Below are 19961 nucleotides of genomic sequence, written 5' to 3'. Positions count from 1 at the left end.
ACGACCGCCCATCATGAGCAAAAACAAAGATACCGTGCAAGCCGATGCGCGGCGCTTCCTCGATGAGCGCGGCTCCAACGCGACAATGGCGCCCAACGGCCTCAACCCCGCGACAATCATGGAAAAGGCCGTCAAGGACCGCATCGTCGACTCGTACTTTTACAAGGAGCAGTGCTTCGCGCTCAACGAGGCCGACATTGTCGACCGCGTCGTCGAGCACGTATCCTTCATCGGCGGAACCTACGGCGTCACGCAAAAGCCTAGCCCCTTCCTGTGTCTCGCCTTCAAGCTCCTCGAGCTCGCCCCCAGCGACGCCGTGCTGCACGAGTACCTGCACTACGGCGGCGACGAGTTCAAGTACCTGCGCGCGCTGGCGTGCTTCTACTTTCGGCTCACGCGACAGGCAAAGGACGTGTACGAGATGCTGGAGCCGTTTCTCGAGGACAGGCGCAAGCTGAGGAGGAGGGGCAGGGCGGGCGTGGCGTTGACGTACATGGATGAGTTTGTGGATGACCTGCTGGTCAAGGATCGCGTTTGCGGTACGAGTTTATGGAAGATGCCGAAGCGGGAGACGTTGGAGGACTTGGAGATTCTGGAGCCGAGGGTCAGTCCTCTTGGTGATCTCGAGGATCTGCTGGAGGAGGATGAACCGGAGGGCGAGAATGGAACGAGGGAAGAGTCTGGGGAGCTCTCGGATAGGGATGAGATGGATGTTGATCGCGACGAGAGGCCGAGGAGTCAAAGTCGGAGTCGAAGCAGTAGTCGGAGCAGGAGCCGTTCACCCTGAGCAGTCCTGGAGACGCCAAAGAACACCAACACGTGGGCCCGACTTGGATCAGCATCATCAATGCGAGATGCCACGTCGGCCTCCCAAAAACACGAAACGCCGCGCCGAGAACACTTGCAGTCTCGCTATCAGCTGCATTGGACCATCCCCAAACTAGGTCACCCTGGCGTCGAGTGTCCTTACATCGACGCCCCTCGTTGCGATGACGAGCTATACGAATTCATGAGCGTAGAGACGCTCAGCCTTCGGAGGAACGGGTACGTCAATGTGCGAGTTAGCAATCCAGATTGCTTCAAGTGGATGGTTGAAAGTCTACAACCTCCATAACGGCCAAACCATCTTAGCAACATCTACAACGAATACCACTTATGGTCTCAAAGACCACTTACTTTGGCTTTGATATTTAAGATGTCTGTATCTTTATTGTAATCCGCATCATAATGACAATAGGCCGGGGCCAATCTCGTAGCTAAATGTCTTGATGGCAAAACTCAGTTGCTTTACCACTTACCTTCTCTTGGAGATGACCCAAGTCGAACGTTGCAAATGGATATCCACTTTCAACTCGTCAGCACTTTGGCGAGGTGGGCAAGGGCCATTAGCAGGGCCATAAGGGGGAAGGGCTCAAGTATTGGATCCCTTTTCGTCGTTTCCTTCCCTCGAGACTTATGGCTATGAGCCAGGGGTGAAGTGAATGCCCCTCTGACACTCTCTAGCAGTGTCACAAACCATGTGGTTAGTACCTTAGTAACCGAGTTACTACATCTAAGCCATCTAGACTACTATACACTAAGATCATTCAGTCATCGCTTTTCATTTATACACATTCATGCTACAGCCTCCTTCAACTTCTCCGCCAGTAACAGCACCCTCTGATCATCCCAATATTGCCCAATCACTTGCAATCCAGCCGGGAATCGACTTCCCTCAACCTTGGCGGGGACGCTCACAGCCGGCAAGCCCGCGAGACTGGCAGGCACCGTAAAGACATCGTTCATGTACACATCCACACTGCTCTGCTTCTTGATCTCGTCCAACCAGGGAGGAAACGTCGGCGCCGTGGGACAAAGGATAAAGTCCACTTGCAGAGGACCTCGCTTGTCCTCCATGCCGGTGGCCTCAGCCATGTCGCTGAGATCGAATTGCGCGGGCTCATACAGCGGGTTGTCCAGCCGGAACACGCGGTCAAAGTCCTGCTGGACCATCCGTCGAACCTTTTGCGCCTGGATAAAGTAGTTGTCCATAGCTTCGGAGCTGAGGCTATATGTGCCGAGTAGGATTCGCCTCTTGACCTCATCGCCGAAACCGGCGCCGCGGGTGTCAGAGTATAGAGTCTCGCCAACAGCGTCACTGCCCTCGCCACGCTTTCCGTAGCGGACGCCGTCGTATTTTGCGAGGTTAGAGGAAGCTTCAGCCGGGGCAAGGACGTAGTACGCGCAGAGGGCCTCTGTCGTAGAGGGGAGCGAGATGGGAACCAGAGTCGCACCCTGTGCTTCGAGAGTAGAGGCGGCAGCCACCCAAGCAGCTCGGATGGAGGGATCAAGTTCCTCGATGTTGTACTCAAGAGGAATGCCAATGTTTAGCTTGGACAGGTCGGGGAGGGTAGAGGGTGTCGTCTCAGCGCAGCGTTTCCTGGAAGCAACAGGGAGTGATGTCGGGTCACTCGAGTCATGCTCTTGATATAAACCAGTCTTGAAGACGAGGTCATGGATGGGCTTGACTTCACTGGCCAAGAAGCCAACCGTATCCAAAGAATTGGCGTATGGAACGACACCGAACCGGGAGATCATGCCATAGCTGGGCTTGTAGCCAACGGTTCCCGTATAAGCCGCCGGTAGTCGAATTGAGCCTCCCGTGTCTGTTCCCAACGCAACATCGGCGTCTCCAACCCGAACAGCAACGGCGCTTCCACCAGAACTACCACCAGCTGAAACATCGTCGTCCTCTGCCAACGGATTCCTCACAGCGCCGTGTATCGAGTTCGTTGAGTGTGATCCCATGCCAAACTCGTCCATGTTGGTCTTTCCAATTACAGAAGCACCCCGCTGACGCAATTGCCGGACGACAGTGGCCTCGAAAGGCGAGGGGTGGGAGGAGAGGATCTGAGAGGCGCATTGTGTGGGGAAGTCGGCGGTTGCGATGTTGTCCTTGACGGCGAGTCTGAAAGGTTTCGCATCTTTCCGTAGTGGAATAGAAGAGTCTGTAGTAACAGATTCACCTAGGAGTGTTAGGCAAGTCTAATTGCGCAGCTTCGACCTAACATACTGCTGCCCACAAAGTGGTTGTAGGTGCTATGAGAGCGCCATTGTGCCAATTGCGCGCGAACAACGGCTCGACGGGATATAACAGTGTGGCGCGGCGAATTCAAGGCCAAGCGGCGCACAACAGCCGCGCTCATTGTCGATTTATCACCATCAACAAGCCCCAAGACCAGAGCGTCAAGGTGTAAGTCGAGAGTTGGTGTTGAAGCTCCAAAGGTGACTGGTTGGTCGGCCGAAAAAGCGGCATGAGGGCTTATCGATAAGCACCAGGCATCATCTCCAGGGTCCTTTCCATCTTCACTCCACCTTAGCTCTTGAGCTCGACAAAACAAACCCGTCAACACGCGAAATTGCGGAAATGGCGACGAAAAGGGAGTTTCAGGAAGCTGACGACGGCGATACACCAAAGCGAGAGAACAAGCGCCCAAAGAAACAAGGCGGCAAGGCGCGACAGCATCAGCACTCCAACATTGATCCGACATGGGGCCAGAAATATGTCTTTTCGGGCGGCGGCAACGCGACGACGGTTCCCGCGGGTGAAGAATCTGATTTTGAGGACGACTCTGAAGCCATGGCCTATCTCAACTCTGTAAGGTATGGAGACCCCTTTAGTACTCCTCGTGATTCTTTACTGAAGACGGCCGACCTATAGAGCACGGATACTGATATGGTGAGTACAACAGACAAGAAGCCAACGGGATCCCCCATCTACTCGTTGCCCCCAAAGTCCAAATAGGACCACAGCTCCCTGTCGACTTCGAGAGAGACGATGATGCCGACCAAAACGACGAGGGACCTACCGATCGAAGTATTTACGAGACCGGCATCGGGGACTCTAGAGGTTACTATGAGGACGGCGCGTATGTCGGACTCCCAGAATGGGCCGAGGAGGATGACTACGAAGAGGGCGAAGCTCCAGAATACGAAGACGACGACTTCGATGAAGAGAGAGCCATACACGAAGCCTACTTTGCGTCCCTCATGGACCAATACCTCCACCTCCGATCGGTCCTCCATACCAAACCTCCTTCCAACGCCCTCTCTCGACTCTCCCCATCGCAAGCTACCACCGCCGCGCCTTTCGGTCATCAATCGTCACCGATAGCCGTATGGTCCCGTCTGCTTCGCACCACCGACCCGCACCCACTCCAACTCGCCCTCATGTCCAAAGACACCATCCTCCGCATCCTTCGCGTCCTACTTGGCGGTAAGTTTCTGCGCCGCGGTTATACCCTGCCCGAGCGAACGAGCCGTTGGCTGTGGGCGCTTCTTGCGCGACTGCCGGACAAGGGGGAGCTTAATTACGCAGAGATTGGCTGGGTGCGTGACCTGGGTCGACGGGCGGTGCTGCTGGGGAGGAGTTTGGCCGAGATGGCGGCGCTGAGAGAGGAGCTGGCTGAGGGTGGCTTGGGGGCCCATGAGGCTGTTGATAGGAGCAGCAGCGACGAAGACGTCATGGTGGATGCAGAGGAGTTGGAGGTGGAGGGTGCCGTCAGTCCTGGCCAGGACGAAGATGATACAACACCCCCTGAAGTTGAACCAGACGAAGGACAGCCATTCAAGGCTGATACGCCAGCACCTCAACCTACGAGCCCTGCGCCTAAACCCGACGCAGAGGAAGGTGAGATAGACGACGAAGAAGAGGATGTGGCTATGGACATCGCATCCGAATCGGAAGCTGAGGATGGCGAAGTCGTCCCTCAACCCAAGGAAGACCTTGAGGAAGCCAAGGCTCGACTGCTCGCTCAGCTGGACAACGGCACAGCTTCAGACGATCCCGACGCCGAGGCTGAAGCTGAGAAGGAGGCAGCAAAGCAACGCTCGCGGGCCAACCTGCGCGCCACGCTCAACATGATCCTGACGGTCGCCGGTGAGTTTTACGGGCAGAGAGACTTGCTCGAGTTTCGAGAGCCGTTTGTGGGCATGTAAGTGCGGTGGAAAGGAAGTACTTGTAGGTCACGCTCGACCAAATGTCTTAATTCCGTATAACATACAGCCAGTCCTAATTCATCTTATCCTTGACATCCATAAAAAAACAACCAGCTCTGGAGCACCAATGTATACCCGACAACGCCTAACACCAAATTCATCGATCAACATAACACATGTGACATGTAAGTCTTGACAGGGGAACGACCTGAGTCAAGCTAGTTGGCTTGATCCATCGTGTCGTCTCCATAAACAAGGAATTCGGCATCTTCAAAGTCAGAACCAGTAGCTGTGCGGCCCTGACCACCGGTTCCAAGTCTGGCTGCCTTTTGGGCTTGCGAGACAGGAATAGCATAGACTCGAGAGTCACCCTCGCCAACCATGGCTTGGGCATGAGAGCTGAGATTGGTTTCGTCGTCCTCCTCGAAGAATCGCTTGCGATATGTCTCGTTTGAGTCGACGCTCTCGGTACTCTCTTGAGACATTGAAAGCTCGGGAATAGCATCGGCGTCTGGGACGTCGTCCTCTTGCTCAAACTCGGGCTGAGTATCAAGACCGCCGACCTTGTTGATCCCGCAGAAAGGCAGCAACTCTCGGGAGGTGGCCTTGTTGGCAGCCCGGTGGGGGGTAGATGTGGGAACTGGCGCATTGTCCGTCCACAACTTGAAGGCGCTCGTCCCGGTGGTCTTGTATCCCTCAGGGACAGACTTGCGAACGCGCATTCCGACGCTGAGAAGGTTCGCCTGGACGGTAGAAGGGAGTACAGGCTGCCGAGCCGGCTCGGGGTTGGGTTGAGGCTCGTTGGGAGATCGGGGGTTGAAGAAGGAAGTGATTTGGCGCTGGGAGAGATCAGGGGTGCCAGCGAACTGACGCTTTACCCGAGGAGTCGACATTGTGAGAGATGTATAAGGTCGAGAACGACTCAATGGGGATCAATTGGTGATGAAAGATGAATGCGCCGAGATGTGATGACGTCGCAAAATTCGTCGCAATGTCTCGATTGTTGTCGCACAAGAGGGTAAGGCTCAACAAGGTGTCAACAACAGAACGGCAAAGCCGAGATCAAGAAAGGATAAAAGATGGAAGAGTGGAGAGTGTCTTGAATAGAAGAGAGACAAGTAGTCTTCTCTCAGATGGCAATGACGTCGCAGTCGATAAAAAAGCAAGGGTCCGTGATGAATAAAAGAAGGAGGGGTTCTTGATTAAACGAGGTCCAAAGGAGATCGTTGCCAGGGTGAAGAAGAAGGGAAAGGGAGAGGAGGCCCCTGCCCCGGAAAGCTAAAATAGAGGCGACAACCCTTCCGTGAGCCACTGACCGAGCCAGAGTTTCTCACCTTTGCGCTGAAAAAAGTGGGGCGAGGGAACCGTGTTCTGCGCGACCTGTTCGTGTCGCTTTCGCGTAAAGTGAAGTAATTGCAGGGTTGGCCATTGGCTGTTATAAGAGTCATATGATATAAGCTGCATTATCTGATCGGCGAGAGGATCAAGGCAGTGGCAAGGAGCCATGCTGCAGGCCTTGCTCAGGATCGACAATGTCTCGTGTGATTTGCTCGGCTTTGACTGTGCTTTTCCCAAGTTTGCTTCGTCAAGGTGTTGGAGAAGGTTCGGGTTTGTTCTAGCATTCAGCTGCAGAACATCCACAGCCATAGTGTTTGCGAGATAGGTGCTTGCCTAGGCATTTATTGAATACTTGGATGGTTTCTTTGATAATTTTATTCACAAACATACATTGAGAGAAGCATGTTTCGACTGCCTACGTCCCTTCCACTGCCCCGAAGCGAGTGTGAGGAGAGGTGGACCGGGGCACGCGAGCTTCTTACACGAGCTGATGAAGGCCAGTCAGGTTCACAAGAGCCAATTGATTAAACTAGTGACACACAATGCTGCAACAAAGCATCAAATCTATAAAGAGTCCAAGGAAAGTTGGAAACAGTACCTATTTGTGCTGCATAATGTGATAACTCAGCACTTGAGCCTACAGCTATAGCAGCCAACTAATGGCCCAATCACAGTCAACCATCCAGCTAATCATCCACAAGCTTCAGGTCCGTCTCTGCACGTCACGCTATCATGCCATTCCGCGGGGTAGTTTAGTTCCAGACGATCCGGACGGGCTGCCTCAGGCTCTATCCCACCGGATCACATTCCCCGGGTCGAGTCATCCGGCGACTAGCATTGAGGGGTAGGTTGACACCTTATCCATGACGCTGCCAGTCACCAATCATCATCGAGTCAATAGTTGATAGCTTGGAGGAGGAATGGGTGAGCTCTACTGATGAGTCGTGATGACTCCTGGAAGGCTAGGTCCAGGCAGCAGAGCTGGACCAGGGCGGCAGATCCGGACAGACGATCATTCACAACAGGTTATCCCTCACTACAGCACTCAATGACAGTCACCATCAGTACGACAGCAATGTGGAAACCATTGTGAATTTTCGCAAAAGCACAGTGACCATCCTCCGCTACCCACTGCACCCGGGTATGAAGCGATCATCAAGCAGCGGTTCCACGTCCTCGCGCCAGACGTTACCGGTCCAGGCGCTCGTGAAGGCCTTCTCCAGCTTTCCACCCATGCAGTGCTTTTTTTTCCTTCCTGCCTTGAGAAGACTCTTTGGTACAAGGCGCGCAACGGAAAAACAAAAGAAGAATGATGTGCCATGCAAGATATCCGGAGACCCCAAACGCCCCTATTCTGGGTGCCCCATCTTCTATCTGCAAAGAGGTTTTTGGTAGTGTTCGCAACGTCGGTTGTTCTATCCGTCCATGTCGAGGTTGTTGATTTGCAGATCCGAGATGACCACCATTCGATGAACCGTAAGAGTCATGAGTACCCAAGGAGATAAACCGCCGCGAAGCAGTTTACTTCCGTCGGAAAGAGCAGCCCTCGGTCAACCGAGCCTTACCACCGGTGGGCTGGCAGAGGACGGTGGTGCATCCCTGGCAGATGACGACGGTCTGGGCGTGAGAGAAGACGGTGGTGATGGTGAAGCAGCCGGGGCACTTGACGTCCATGAAGAAGGATCGAGGGGCGGGGACGAGGGTCTGGCGAGCAATGTTAGGTCGATTGTCGAAACATGTGAAATTTTTTGTTGCTTATCGTACCTTGAGCTTGTGCTTCTTGGCCTCGCTGGCCGCGGAAGGGTTCAGAAGATCAACGGCGAGAACCTGGGAGGCGGAGAGTCAGCCAAATTATTCCATCATCGTGTTTGCTCGCCCCGATTGTCGGTTGCATCGTCGTCGTAGTCGGTCCCGAGTTCCATCATTTTGACACTTTTGCCACGGCGGCCGGCTGCATCCTCTTGTCCAATTTCCCCCCCTTCCTCACACACACGTGTCCATCGTCCATCGCTCGTAGGTCGGTTCATCGTGGGAAAACATCAGAAAGAAGCAGTCGCTTACCATCTTGGCTGATTTTCTCGAGAAATTCTTGTCGGTTTTCTTGCGAGAGTGGGAAAGCTTGACGAAATCCGGGAGCAGATTTGAGGCTCGCAAGAGTGGGTGGGAGGAGGTAAGCGAGGAAAAGTTCGGTGGCTCTGAGGGGACGGGCTCTCCTTTGCCTCTGGCGGAATTTTTCGACGAAACTGGCTTAGCGTGCTAGGGTTTTCGTGCCCAAGCCACGTGACGACAATTATCCCCAGCCCACCGCCTGTCCACCGCCTAGGCCAAGACTTGTCGGTGCAACATAGCGCCGATGGAGGAGCTTTATGCACGCAATGTTTTAGTGGGGTTTGTGCACGGCGGCCAGTTATGCGAGGCCGCCGTTGAGCTGCCTGACGCAGTACGTAAGGCCGTGACTGAGCCTCGTCAAGTCTAGTTATAGGCTACCACTTTCGATCACTACAAATTGTTGTTGGAGCCTTGTCTTGATATTGGGTCACTCTCATTTACATTGCATTCATCATGGCCGCTCCTTCAGAACAGCGCATTGCTGTGCCCATCGACGACCCCAATGCCGACACAGAATGGTATGCAATTGCTACCCCTCCATGGCCCAGCTCTAACCCCGCCATAGGAACGATATCCTTCGGAAACATGGTGTCATTCCTGAGAAGCCGCCGAGCCCGACTCCTATGATCGAGGAGGCCATTCTCGAAGGTCGAAGATTAGCACATGAGAACCGATTGGAGGGAAAGGACCTGGACGAGTTGGACGAGCTCGAGGATGAGGAAGACGAGGCGTTTCTCGAGATGTACCGGCAGAAGCGCATGGCCGAGCTGAGCAATCTCCAGAAAAAGGCCCTCCACGGAAGCGTATACCCCCTTTCCAAGCCCGAGTACCAGCGCGAGGTCACAGACGCCTCCAAGAATGGCCCGGTGTTTGTCAACCTCACATCCTCCATGGGCACCAACGTCGAGTCCAGGGTCTTGACCGAGCTCTGGAGGCAGGCCGCCAAGGAGTACGGCGAGATCAAGTTCTGCGAGATCCGGGCGAGCCAAGCCATTGAGAACTATCCCGATAGAAACTGTCCGACCATCCTGGTGTACAAGAACGGCGACATTGTCAAGCAGATTGTGACTCTGATGACTATTGGCGGCGTGCGGACCAATATGCAAAAGATTGATAACCTGCTGGTAGAGGTTGGCGCTGTTCCTGACTCGGACATGCGTGTAATCAAGAGAAGGCAAGCTGCTGAGGACGCCGAGGAGGAACGCCTGGCAGGGAAGACCATCAAAACGGGGACTGCTGGGAAATCAAGAAATGTCGACAGTGATGACGATGATTGGGATTAAGAACTGAATAATAAATCATTCCCATCAACCTGGTCGTGGTTGTGGAATCCAAGTACGGTCCCTGCCCAATGTCCATGTCCGTCACTGAACCATATATAGCCATTTGCTATAAGGCACTTGTGCTGACTCGCAAGATGCCTCCATAATACGAATTCATGTTAACGTATTACAGCCCACATGCGATGATCTGGTACCATACTGTTCCAGAAGCGCAAGGAGCGACTTCACGAGGTGGGGAGGGCTATGAGTTGGTATGATGCATTGGGTTCCTCAATAAGGTACTAGCCCCTGGCATCTATGATATTTACTCTGATCCATATGGCCTGCCGCGAAGGAACCATGAGAATAAATCGACCCAATACCAGTTCGATAGAGGACGCGTGCCCTGATCAAGTACGCGAAGGGGCAACATGCCCAGCCATCAAGACATCGAACGGACAACACTGTGGTCTGATGTAATTGTCGAAAATGAAGAGGACATTCCAGTCGTAATCTCGGATGCATCAAAATATATGCTAGATATATTGTCTAGCGGATGAAGTATCCATACCAAGTACCCGGACTGAGAATACGAGTAGCATGAAAGTCAGCTGGCAGACCACACGAACTAGATGCAATACTCGCATAACCTATGATGCCGAGCTGTCCACTTCTCGACATTCATCCAACATGGCCAACGCAGCATCAACACGTCCCATTTCCCATGCCTCGTAGATCGAGCCCCAACGAAGAGCGCTGCATTTCATGTCGTGCAGCGCGGGAACGCTTTTAGTGATTGCCCTAACATAGCTCTCGATGTGATGAGCATGAGCGGGGGAGTCGTATTGGAGTTCGCCATCTTGGTCGCTCGCGCACAGGACGGGTCGGTTGGGATGAGTCCACTCGATGTGGGAGAAAGAGGGTGCCGAAATGGTCCTCCGGAGTTCAGCCATCGAACTTGCCTCAACTTCTCCGGTATGAACTGCCCAGTTGAGAAGGTATTCAGCAGTGGAAAGATAAGGGTCGTCATCATCGTCCGACAGCTTGGTGAAGACGTGGGTTGCCTCCCCTTGAGCATCGCGCCTAAAGCCAGGCATGAGTTTAGCCGATATTATGTTCGCAAGAAGAATGAGAAGCATACCTCTGCCCATTGTGATAGGCAATTGTGATGCGTATTGAAGGCCATCGATCAGTGCGGACGGGACTCTTATGAACGAACACGTGCTCCTAGCGCAGGCATGCTTGTTCAGACCCTTCAGGCGCAGCAATGTCACCCACCCTAGCGCCTGTCCACTTGAATATCAACATAGTCAGGGCTTTGACGCAAGTCCTGGGGTTGGAGAAAGGGTTAGCTAGGTGCTCATTGTACCGAAAGTACAATATCAGCAACCTAACCGCGGAGCTGGTCACGAAAAGAGCACTCCCTCGTGCCTTGGTGACTCGCGTCACCGGCAAGACATCCAATTTTCTATTGCTCGTCAGTCCCTGCGGTAACTGTAGATAATCGGCAATGCTGCATACTGTCCATCTGAATCGAGGATATCGAACTCGACCTTCTGGATGCCCATCATGGATCGCCAGTCGGTATGACAGGGAAAGAATTGGGGATAACTCGAGAGAGCTGTGGTTTACATTCGAAGAGAAGAGAAGAGGTGAAAGAATGAAATAGGAAATGCTGGTTGGAAAGAAAGGTCGCAAAGATATTGACTGGGGAGCTGAGGGCTCGGCGGTGGTTCTTGGTAATCGCGAGAGAAGGAAGGCGCACCTCCACGCGAAGAGACGGAAAAGTTGAAGACACCACAGCGGAATGAAATCGGATGAACTGTGCAGTTGACTCTGAAAAGGTGACAGCCAAACGATGATAGTGAGAAGTGTTGAAAGAGAAGTATGCAGCGTGCTCGCCAACACTGCCACAGACGAGATGATTGGGGAGATGATGGCGTTCTCGGAGCCAGCGCAAGATTCTAGTGCGTGGTTGTATTTCAGAGCGAGAGCTTGCGGTGGCTGGCAGGAGAACAAGTTTCTACCCGATTTCTGTTTATCTCTTGCTCAGCAAAATTTAGGTAGGCATTAGGATCCATAGCATCGCACACATTGAGCACCCACTGTTGGCTCAATACCAGGGCAGATGCTACTCTGACGTGTTTGATCTCGCAAAACAAACGATCAGTGTTCCGCTCGCAGCTTAAGTACAATTCTCCGGTGCCATCTCGATACATGTCAACTGTATTACACGAGCTTTGACCGTGGAGCGGTTCAACGCGTCAACCCCGGTTTTTGCGTAGAGGGGCACGTGCCGGTCAATGAGGGGTCATTTCTCATCACCACCGACGCGTACCGTCAAACGAGGCCAAGAATGCACCCTTGCAACCATCAATTGAAATCGCCGTTATCTGATCATCTTATCAATCCGTAGCCTCCCCTTCCCGTCCCTGGTGTGCCCCCTTCCCGCGGGAACCCGGGGGCCTCGGAAATTCGGACCCTGAAAACCAGTTCTAGGGAGGTGGCACGTGCACGCCGGCAAACGTGCAGCTCGGTGCGTCAGTGGGGCATGAACCCTGGCAATTCGTCGTCACTCGGCGTCGCGCTCCCTGTTCACGTCGGACAAGAACCCAGCCCAGCCCAACCGCTTCAATTTTTCCCTCTTGTGCGTATTCTAGTATTTATTCTTTGTCTTTATTGTGAGAGCTCCTTAACCGAGTCATCTACATATTTTATTTTTCAGTTACAATGGCGTCTGAAGAGCTGTCTTTGCCTCGTCTTCCCGGTGTCTCCTGGGATGAGCACTCTCAGAGCTTCTCCAACAACCCTCGCAAACGCGTCCGCAATTCCACGTCCAAGCACGCGCCATCTCCCGCCTTTAACAATTCAAGTGACCCGGCCATCTTCTCCAGCGATGATGATCCGGCCTTGGACAATTATGTAGAGGGCAGGCGCAAGAAGCGCTACGTCGGTTCTTGGTTCCAGCAGCACCCTACCTCGTCTGACTCGACCTTTGGCGGCGACAGCCGCGACACCATTCACGTCACTAAGCAGAGACGCGCTTGGTCGCGACAAGCAGACAGTGGTGTGTTCCTTCCCAGCGATGGTGATGGAAATGAGAGCGACGATGTTATGGACCTCCCTGCACCCCCGAAGCCGCGGCTTCCGCAGCTCAACCGCGTCGTGCGCCGCGTCTCCAAGGCGGAGCAAATCGCTCGCGACAAGGTCCAAGCCTGTCTCGACCAAGGCGAAGAGACAATTGACTTTTGGTCAATGGGATTGGAAGACATCTCCAATGATACCATTAGTCCTTTGTCACAGTTCACCTGCATCCCTGTCGTCACCAAGGATGTCGCCTTTGAGCAAAAGGACCCTGAGCTCAAGATCTATATGGCCATGAACCGGTTGACTCGGGTTCCCGGTGCCATCTTTGATCTCACACATCTTACTATCCTCAGTCTTCGCCATAACAAGCTCACTGAGCTTCCGTCTGCAATTGCCAAGCTTCACAATCTCAAAGAGCTCAACGTTTCACAGAACCGGCTGCGACATTTGCCTGTGGAACTGCTCGATCTATTCTCGTCAGACAATGACCTTCGCACCCTTGTTGTCCACCCCAATCCTTTCTGGCAACCAGATGACCAATTGGAGCAGGTTTCAGAAGACCAACCTGATAACTTGCTCTTTTCTTACGCACCAGAATCAGAGTCCTCCCCATTGCCCCATTTGGTGAGCAGGGTGTTGGGCCGCTCCCCCTTGCAACTTTCCAATACGACAGGCAGGGTCGTATCCGAGTTCAAGTTTCCCACAGACCATACCAAGCACATTCTTCCTGTCGATGATTTTGAGTCTGACAGCTCCACATCCTCTCCCGTCTCTGCCACTCCCAGCTCACAACCCCAAGCGAGCCGTGTCCCAAGTCTTCTTGAAACAGCCCTCCGAGCCTGTTATCAAAGTGCTCAACTCCCAGAGATGCCGTACTATATCCCCGACGGCCTCACCCATCTCCGGAAGCTTCTTGAGAGGGCACAGAGACAGAAGGATGCTGGTGGCCTGACCTGCTCACGGTGCCGCAAGTTTATGGTTATCCCAACCATTGAATGGGTTGAGTGGCGAGAGATCCGAACTTGCAAGGAAGTTGGTCCAGAAGCCCCCTCAGTCGTGCGTATGACGCCGCTGAGTATGGCGGAAGGCGAGAGGACTGTGCCGTTTGTGTATAGAGGATGCTCATGGCGATGTGGGCCGGGGGATATGGATAAGGCAAGTTGGGGTTTGCCATCTGGAAATCTTGTTCCATTTTCAGCGGATGATTTGAACGCTTAAGCGTGACTGGGTAACGGCGTTTTTGAATAGGGCAGATTGAGCGTTTTGCATTTACATGACTATCGGGCTTTGGGCATGAAGCCTTTGCTGTTGAAACCATTAAGATATCTATTGAGATACTTTGAGTCCCATTTTGGGTGGTATGAAGTTGGGGAAAATAATGACTTGTGGTTTATCTCCTACCTACACTTGTCTACAGCTTTACGGCATGGCCCGTGAGTGAAGAATGAGTTCCTACTGTGATGACTGTTCCGTCAAAGTCTTGTAACATGGTCACAGCAAAAGAGTTGCATGACCTCTCCCCGGAAGGATGTTTCCGTGATGGGAGTAGATTCAAGCTCACAACAGACACGCTACCGCCTATACTCACGAGAAACACTCGACTTCTCACACGGTCGACTTACACGCAAGGTATCATCCCCTGTCATGTTGGCTGCGGCTCTTACATCGCCGGGGGCGCATGCATGAAACTGCCCCATATCTGGACGCCACGCATTAGTTCCCGGTCCGCGGAGACTCATCATCCTCGATGGCATACCCAAGATATGCAGGCCGTCTTGGCTTACAAGGGTGAGGTTGCCGGCAAGAGAACAGATGCTTGCTTTTCGGTGCGGGATTTGTAATCTGGAAGACTGCCATTATTGTCCGAGGGAAGTAGTTCCTTCTTGGAGTCTTGAGGGCTATTGCTCTCTCTGAGTGTCGTTGAAGGATGTTGGCGGTGAGCTCCGAGGGCGGTGTACAGCTCGTACGATCCCGGTGAGAGCAATGTCAGCATCGATATGGCGCAGAGTAGTCGCTATTAAGCATAGTGCACTCTTATCTCGGGCATCGGGCCCTTGCCTTCAGTCATTGTGTGCATATGTCGGTTCGCAGTCATTCATGTCAACTAATTCGATGCTTAATGCCACAACTACTCGCCGCCAGGCCTGTCCATCAACCGCCCTTTTGACTTGAATGTGTCTGAATTCAGCTGAATGTTTTGAAAATATCCTACTGCTTCTCAAGACGCACTGGGACAATCGGCTCGTCAACTGCATGACCGATACTCTAGGCACTATGGGGTAGAACATTGATGTCTTTAACAACCAACCATCACCTCATTGACATGTCTCGCAAATGCACTTCTTAATGAATTGCCGTGGGGTTCCTCTGGGCTTTTCATGCCTCTTGAGGTGGCCGTTGGCGGTAACCCATATTGAAGCGTATTCGACATCTCGTTAGTATCGGTCGATAGGATGGGCTGTGAATTTATCGCAAGTTGCCCATACAAGCGTCGTGTTCCGAGACAGATACCGTGCAACCCAAGATCTCCAACTTGAATTACTTGTAACCAAACCACGCAAGTCTTCCCTAGGTGCATGAAATCTTGCCATCATACAGCTCTATAGAACCGGCGTGTCATCCCTGCGGACGCACACCACAATGCATATGCAGCGCATGAGGAAATGATTGGTGTTGAAGGCAATCTACGGGGATCCAAGACTCAAGGCAAGCATGGTCAAAGGTGCGAGAAGACAAGAGGGCATCAGGAGAACAAAAATACAGCTGTGAAGTGCTTAATAGCACTCAGTCATCAAATGGGAAGGGACTCAAAAAGAAGGTCTCAGAGGGAGTCGAACCCTCGCTGGCGGAATCAGAATCCGCAGTCATAACCGTTAGACCATGAAACCAACTGATGACTTATTGGCTGAAAATCAGGGCTTATGACCGTCACCAAGCTGGCCTCGCAATTCTCAACCGCACGCTAGGCTCGGGATTCTGGGTTGTTTCTTTCATGATCCAGGTTTTGCAGAGGCTCTTTGATTTAGATCTGGCTGTATCTTAACATCGCTTTTCGAGTACAATAGTAACAGCCTTCGTGATATGCTCAACGCCTGTGATTATGACACGGGCTGGCAAGGTTTCTGTCAGCCCCACAGTTTGCTGTTCCATCAGCCCTATCTCTGCTACTCAAAGCCAATCGACGACGCTCGTTATCATTGCTTCAACGGGCAACTTGGTTGACAGTAACAATCGAGTAGACTTGCACATTCTCGAGCCCCAGCAATATTCCCAATTGTTCTTTTTTTTCACTATCTCTTTGTGGGGGTCTTTGGAAAGAGCCTGGTGGAGACGTTCCCTCTATAGGCTTGAAGAAAGGTTGCTTATCAAGCGAATTCATTATTCGGATTTACGGAATAACAACGAGACAAAACCAGCTCGAGTCCTCATGGACAGCTTAGCTTATGATTATACATTTACATCAAATACTTATTCAGCACAGTTTCCAATCCATGGCTTGCCTCCCCTCTCTCCGCTCTCGGGAATGGCCTTGACGTGTGTCAATATCTCACCGGGCGCCTGTGTAAAGGGGGAAGCCATTTTCAATGCTAAAATGGTAGGAGAGGGATACGCTGTACATGGTGTAACTTGATTCAACTAGAAATAAAAGTCGGCATTCAATAGCGCGTCAACTTTGGACATGCTCATGCCTTTAAAAGCAATAAATTAGGGGTGGAATGTGGTCCGGATCTACGGAAAAGGGATTTCGAACAGGAGGAACAGGGCGTATATAATAAAATAAGTCCACAGAAGCTACAAGAATCCCTAATGAGGCTCCAGTGCGGCTGAAAAGTAACAAATTGCCTGGACATCCCGTTTCCAGCTTCATCTCTAGGGTAACTCAAGCCGAACTCCACCTAGCCGCAAAACCTCTCATTGGACAACCCGACCTCCAACTCTTTGCCATGTCCGACGAGCAACAGCAGCAGAACAACAAGAGCACCGTCTTTCGCTGGCTCCTCATCTTTCTCGTCCCGCTCATTTTCCTCGCCATCTGGAACTACAAGCCAGACACCACCGTCACAAAAAAAAAGGACAAAATGTCTATTGCCCCGCTCGTCTTTCCCGCGGCGTCTCGCCACACGGCCACCGTCATCTTTGTCCATGGTCTGGGCGATACGGGCCATGGATGGGCTTCGGCTGTTGAGAATTGGCGAAGGAGGCAGAGGCTCGATGAGGTCAAGTTCATCTTGCCTCATGCGCCTCAGATTCCCATCAGTGTGGTGAGTTTGGATTGTCTCGGGTTGAGAATTGGAACTGACGGGCCTAGAACATGGGAATGAGAATGCCGGGGTGGTTTGACGTGGTAAGTAACCTCGTTCATTTCAATGATAAGCTTCTTACACTTTGTAGAAGCAACTTGGCGGCGATGTCAACACCCTCATCCGCAGCGAGGACACAGAGGGTATCAAGAGAAGCCAGCAGTACTTCCACAACCTGATCCAGGAGGAGATCGACGCCGGCATCCCTTCGGAGCGCATCGTCCTGGGCGGCTTCTCCCAGGGCGGCGCCATGTCCATCCTTTCGGGTCTGACCTGCAAGAACAAGCTCGGAGGCATCATCGGCATGTCGTCGTGGCTGCTCCTCTCGCAAAGCTTCGCGGGGATGGTGTCGCCCACCGACGCCAACCGACAGACCCCCGTCAAGATGTTCCACGGCGACGCGGACCCCATTGTCAATATTCAGCGGGGCAAGCTGAGCGTCGACCTGCTCAAGGAGCTTGGCTATGATGTGACTTGGAAGGTTTACCCGTAAGTTCGACATCTCATTAGAATTGTGAGTGTATGCTGACTATCTAGTGGTATGGGACATTCTGCTTGTCTCGAGGAGCTGGACGAGGTTGAGGCTTTCCTGCGCCAGCAGCTCCCTCCCAAGAACTAGGTGAATGTTTAGACAGCGTTATTTGAAGTAGACTTGAGAGAGAGATCTTCTAGACAAACAGCTAGAACCATTGACCGTTAAACATCCATGTCAGATGGACCAATCATCCCCCCGCTCTTACTGCCGCGTGGCCGTAACCCCGTGATGGTACAACCTCTTGATGCTCAATGACGTGCGCCGTTGTCGCCCATGCGCTAGGTAGGACGGACCGCCAAGTGCCCTAGGATTACAGTGGGGTCACCTCCTCCCTCCCCGGGCGGACTGGGCTTCTCCAACCGTTCGCCGGCCCCGGCTTCACCTCGTCTCCGAAACCTTCTCCGTCATATGCTCAATTCGATCCTCGTCCATTCTCCCCCCCACGCTGTCTCTTTTCCCTCATCATCCTCAAGCTCAGTTACGAGCTATGCTCCTCGCCTCGGTGAGCGCCCGTCCGCCGTCGTCGTCGAGAGGCCTGCGAGCCCTCAGGTAAACAAACAACACACAAAAAAACATGGCCTCGGAACAACACTCTCGCCCTGCGTCCCCCACGCCTTCGCAGCTCCCGCCCGTCCCCGGATCTCCCGTATACTCGATCGCGTCCACGGCGAACCCCCTCTCACAGTTCAGCTTACCGCTGCCCCCGCCTCCGCGACCCGCCCATGCCGTCTTGACCAAAGCCGACCTCGAGAACTCCCAGCAAGCTTATTCGGACCTCCTCTCCTCGGCAAAGGCTTATCGCCTCGCCCTCGCCGCGTTATCTACTGCCGCCTCTACCTTTGGATCAGCTCTAGAATCATGCGCAAGGCTCAAGGAGGCTCGCGCAGAGCCTATCGGCCCGTCTGGTGCCAACATGACGGCTAGCTTCACCACAAAGGGCTCTTGTACCGCTGATATGCTCATGTCGGCCTCGGGCGTCCACTACCTCGTCGCGAACCACCAGCAGATCCTCTCCGAGACCGTCTACCGGTCCTTTGAGGTGCCGCTGCTACATGACCTCGACAAGTGGCAGACCGTTATCGACGATGAGGAGGAGACGTACAAGCAAAAGATAAAGGCACAGAGCAGGGAGATTAAGCGACTGGAGAAGGAGGGCCTGAAGCTTCACAAGCAGCGGCGGCGTGATGTCTCGCGTTTCCGAGCTCACCTGGTTGAACTGACGACGAAACTCGACGGCCTAACAACGCTACACGCAGACCACGCACGTACATTATTGAGAGAGAGTCAAGAAACGAGTTCGAGGATCGTGGACGCCAGTTGCAGCCTTGTGCGCGCAGAGGTGGACATCTTTGAGGGCCTGGCAAGAAAGGGCTGGAGCGGCGGCGGTCTGGACGACCTGCTCGAAAAGGGTCAAGATCTATTCGCGACAGAGGAAGACACGGGAAACCTCAGCGGCAGCAGCGGAGAAACACCAAAGCTCTTCTCCATCCTGCCCCCAAAGAGCATACTCGCCGACACGGGGTCCGAGGCATCCAGGCCGGGCCACGCAAGGAGCGACAGCCTACTCATGGAAGCCGAGCGATACCAATCCCTCGCAGCGTTGGCCTCGGATTCCAAGCAGAGCAGCGGAGGTAATGATAGTGACAGCGTCTTTTCGACAGATTTCAACAAGCCCCGGAACGCGAGACCGTTCTCGCCGCAGCCTATCCGCCGCGTGCCGACGGACGTGACGTTTGACTCACTTTCTGGGAGTGTGCCCTGTGGACTTGAGGATGAGGAACTGCACAGGCCGGAGCTGATGCCTGTTGCGGAGGCAGACGGGGAAGAGGAACAACATGACGGTCAAGAGAATGAGGAGCCTAGAGGGAGGCCACCGACTTCTGATTCAGCAAGGGAAAGGACACGGTCACCGGGTCTCATCACAGATGCCAGCTCTGCAGACGCAGCATGGAGCGGTGACGATGCTAAAAGCCCTGGGTGATGATTCTTGGGCTGGACCTGTCTGCTACTTTCGGGAGTTATCTGTTAGGGCGTTTGTGTGGGTATTGTATTTTGCAAGACATTCTCTTCACGGAGGGCTGGCTGGGACCGGCAATAGATTTGCATCCATGGGTACTTGTTCTCGTCGGTTGGTTGGTTGATATGGTAGTGTTGTACAGACATTATGCGGATTTCTTGATCTCTATGCCTATGCCTCCTAAAGTAGGCCATTCAGAACCAGATATGGCCCATTCATTCATTCCCACACGCCTGACGCCATGACCGTAATACGCCTTGGCCAATGATTAACCTTTATCCTTCATACACTGCAGCAATGTTGCTGCTGCTCTTCTGCTTCTTCTTGCTCTTGCT

At 53.2% G+C, this 19961-nt stretch overlaps 10 protein-coding genes across 10 annotated transcripts; 6 read left to right on the top strand and 4 right to left on the bottom strand.

The window, feature by feature from the left end:
- Window positions 1-13: 13 nt before the first annotated feature.
- On the top strand, window positions 14-787 carry NCS57_00770000 (Pre-mRNA-splicing factor 38; the record flags this gene model as incomplete). The annotated part of the gene is made up of 1 exon (XM_053057543.1): window positions 14-787. One exon carries the CDS (start codon window positions 14-16, stop codon window positions 785-787), a length of 774 nt encoding a protein of 257 aa, XP_052913738.1.
- An 827-nt stretch (window positions 788-1614) lies between these two features.
- Window positions 1615-3527, bottom strand: NCS57_00769900 (Glutamyl-tRNA(Gln) amidotransferase subunit A, mitochondrial; the record flags this gene model as incomplete). Its single annotated transcript, XM_053057542.1, has 2 exons — window positions 3053-3527; window positions 1615-3005 (listed from the first exon to the last, which is right to left on the bottom strand). Exons 1-2 carry the CDS (start codon window positions 3183-3185, stop codon window positions 1615-1617), a joined length of 1524 nt encoding a protein of 507 aa, XP_052913737.1. The 5' UTR covers window positions 3186-3527.
- On the top strand, window positions 3374-4977 carry NCS57_00769800 (uncharacterized protein; the record flags this gene model as incomplete). The annotated part of the gene is made up of 2 exons (XM_053057541.1): window positions 3374-3642; window positions 3732-4977. Exons 1-2 carry the CDS (start codon window positions 3407-3409, stop codon window positions 4975-4977), a joined length of 1482 nt encoding a protein of 493 aa, XP_052913736.1. The 5' UTR covers window positions 3374-3406.
- Window positions 4978-5195: 218 nt separating this feature from the next.
- On the bottom strand, window positions 5196-5870 carry NCS57_00769700 (uncharacterized protein; the record flags this gene model as incomplete). Its single annotated transcript, XM_053057540.1, has 1 exon — window positions 5196-5870. One exon carries the CDS (start codon window positions 5868-5870, stop codon window positions 5196-5198), a length of 675 nt encoding a protein of 224 aa, XP_052913735.1.
- A 1966-nt stretch (window positions 5871-7836) lies between these two features.
- On the bottom strand, window positions 7837-8493 carry NCS57_00769600 (uncharacterized protein; the record flags this gene model as incomplete). Its single annotated transcript, XM_053057539.1, has 3 exons — window positions 8377-8493; window positions 8080-8142; window positions 7837-8019 (listed from the first exon to the last, which is right to left on the bottom strand). Exons 1-3 carry the CDS (start codon window positions 8377-8379, stop codon window positions 7837-7839), a joined length of 249 nt encoding a protein of 82 aa, XP_052913734.1. The 5' UTR covers window positions 8380-8493.
- Window positions 8494-8877: 384 nt separating this feature from the next.
- On the top strand, window positions 8878-9707 carry NCS57_00769500 (Phosducin domain-containing protein; the record flags this gene model as incomplete). Its single annotated transcript, XM_053057538.1, has 2 exons — window positions 8878-8942; window positions 8990-9707. The coding sequence occupies 2 exons, from the start codon at window positions 8878-8880 to the stop codon at window positions 9705-9707; spliced, it is 783 nt and encodes a 260-aa protein (XP_052913733.1).
- Window positions 9708-10336: 629 nt separating this feature from the next.
- On the bottom strand, window positions 10337-11254 carry NCS57_00769400 (uncharacterized protein; the record flags this gene model as incomplete). Its single annotated transcript, XM_053057537.1, has 4 exons — window positions 10337-10769; window positions 10828-10913; window positions 10965-11154; window positions 11208-11254. The coding sequence occupies 4 exons, from the start codon at window positions 11252-11254 to the stop codon at window positions 10337-10339; spliced, it is 756 nt and encodes a 251-aa protein (XP_052913732.1).
- Window positions 11255-12416: 1162 nt separating this feature from the next.
- On the top strand, window positions 12417-13991 carry NCS57_00769300 (uncharacterized protein; the record flags this gene model as incomplete). The annotated part of the gene is made up of 1 exon (XM_053057536.1): window positions 12417-13991. The coding sequence occupies one exon, from the start codon at window positions 12417-12419 to the stop codon at window positions 13989-13991; it is 1575 nt and encodes a 524-aa protein (XP_052913731.1).
- Window positions 13992-16717: 2726 nt separating this feature from the next.
- On the top strand, window positions 16718-17693 carry NCS57_00769200 (Acyl-protein thioesterase 1; the record flags this gene model as incomplete). Its single annotated transcript, XM_053057535.1, has 4 exons — window positions 16718-17035; window positions 17083-17118; window positions 17166-17563; window positions 17612-17693. 4 exons carry the CDS (start codon window positions 16718-16720, stop codon window positions 17691-17693), a joined length of 834 nt encoding a protein of 277 aa, XP_052913730.1.
- Window positions 17694-18183: 490 nt separating this feature from the next.
- Window positions 18184-19590, top strand: NCS57_00769100 (uncharacterized protein; the record flags this gene model as incomplete). Its single annotated transcript, XM_053057534.1, has 1 exon — window positions 18184-19590. One exon carries the CDS (start codon window positions 18184-18186, stop codon window positions 19588-19590), a length of 1407 nt encoding a protein of 468 aa, XP_052913729.1.
- Between the last annotated feature and the right edge of the window lie 371 nt (window positions 19591-19961).

Source organism: Fusarium keratoplasticum, chromosome 5 (genome assembly GCF_025433545.1).
Source record: "Fusarium keratoplasticum isolate Fu6.1 chromosome 5, whole genome shotgun sequence".
NCBI classification, from domain to species: domain Eukaryota; kingdom Fungi; phylum Ascomycota; class Sordariomycetes; order Hypocreales; family Nectriaceae; genus Fusarium; species Fusarium keratoplasticum.
The sequence above is the reverse complement of the archived record's forward strand: the minus strand, read 5'-3'. Positions and strand labels throughout refer to the sequence as shown.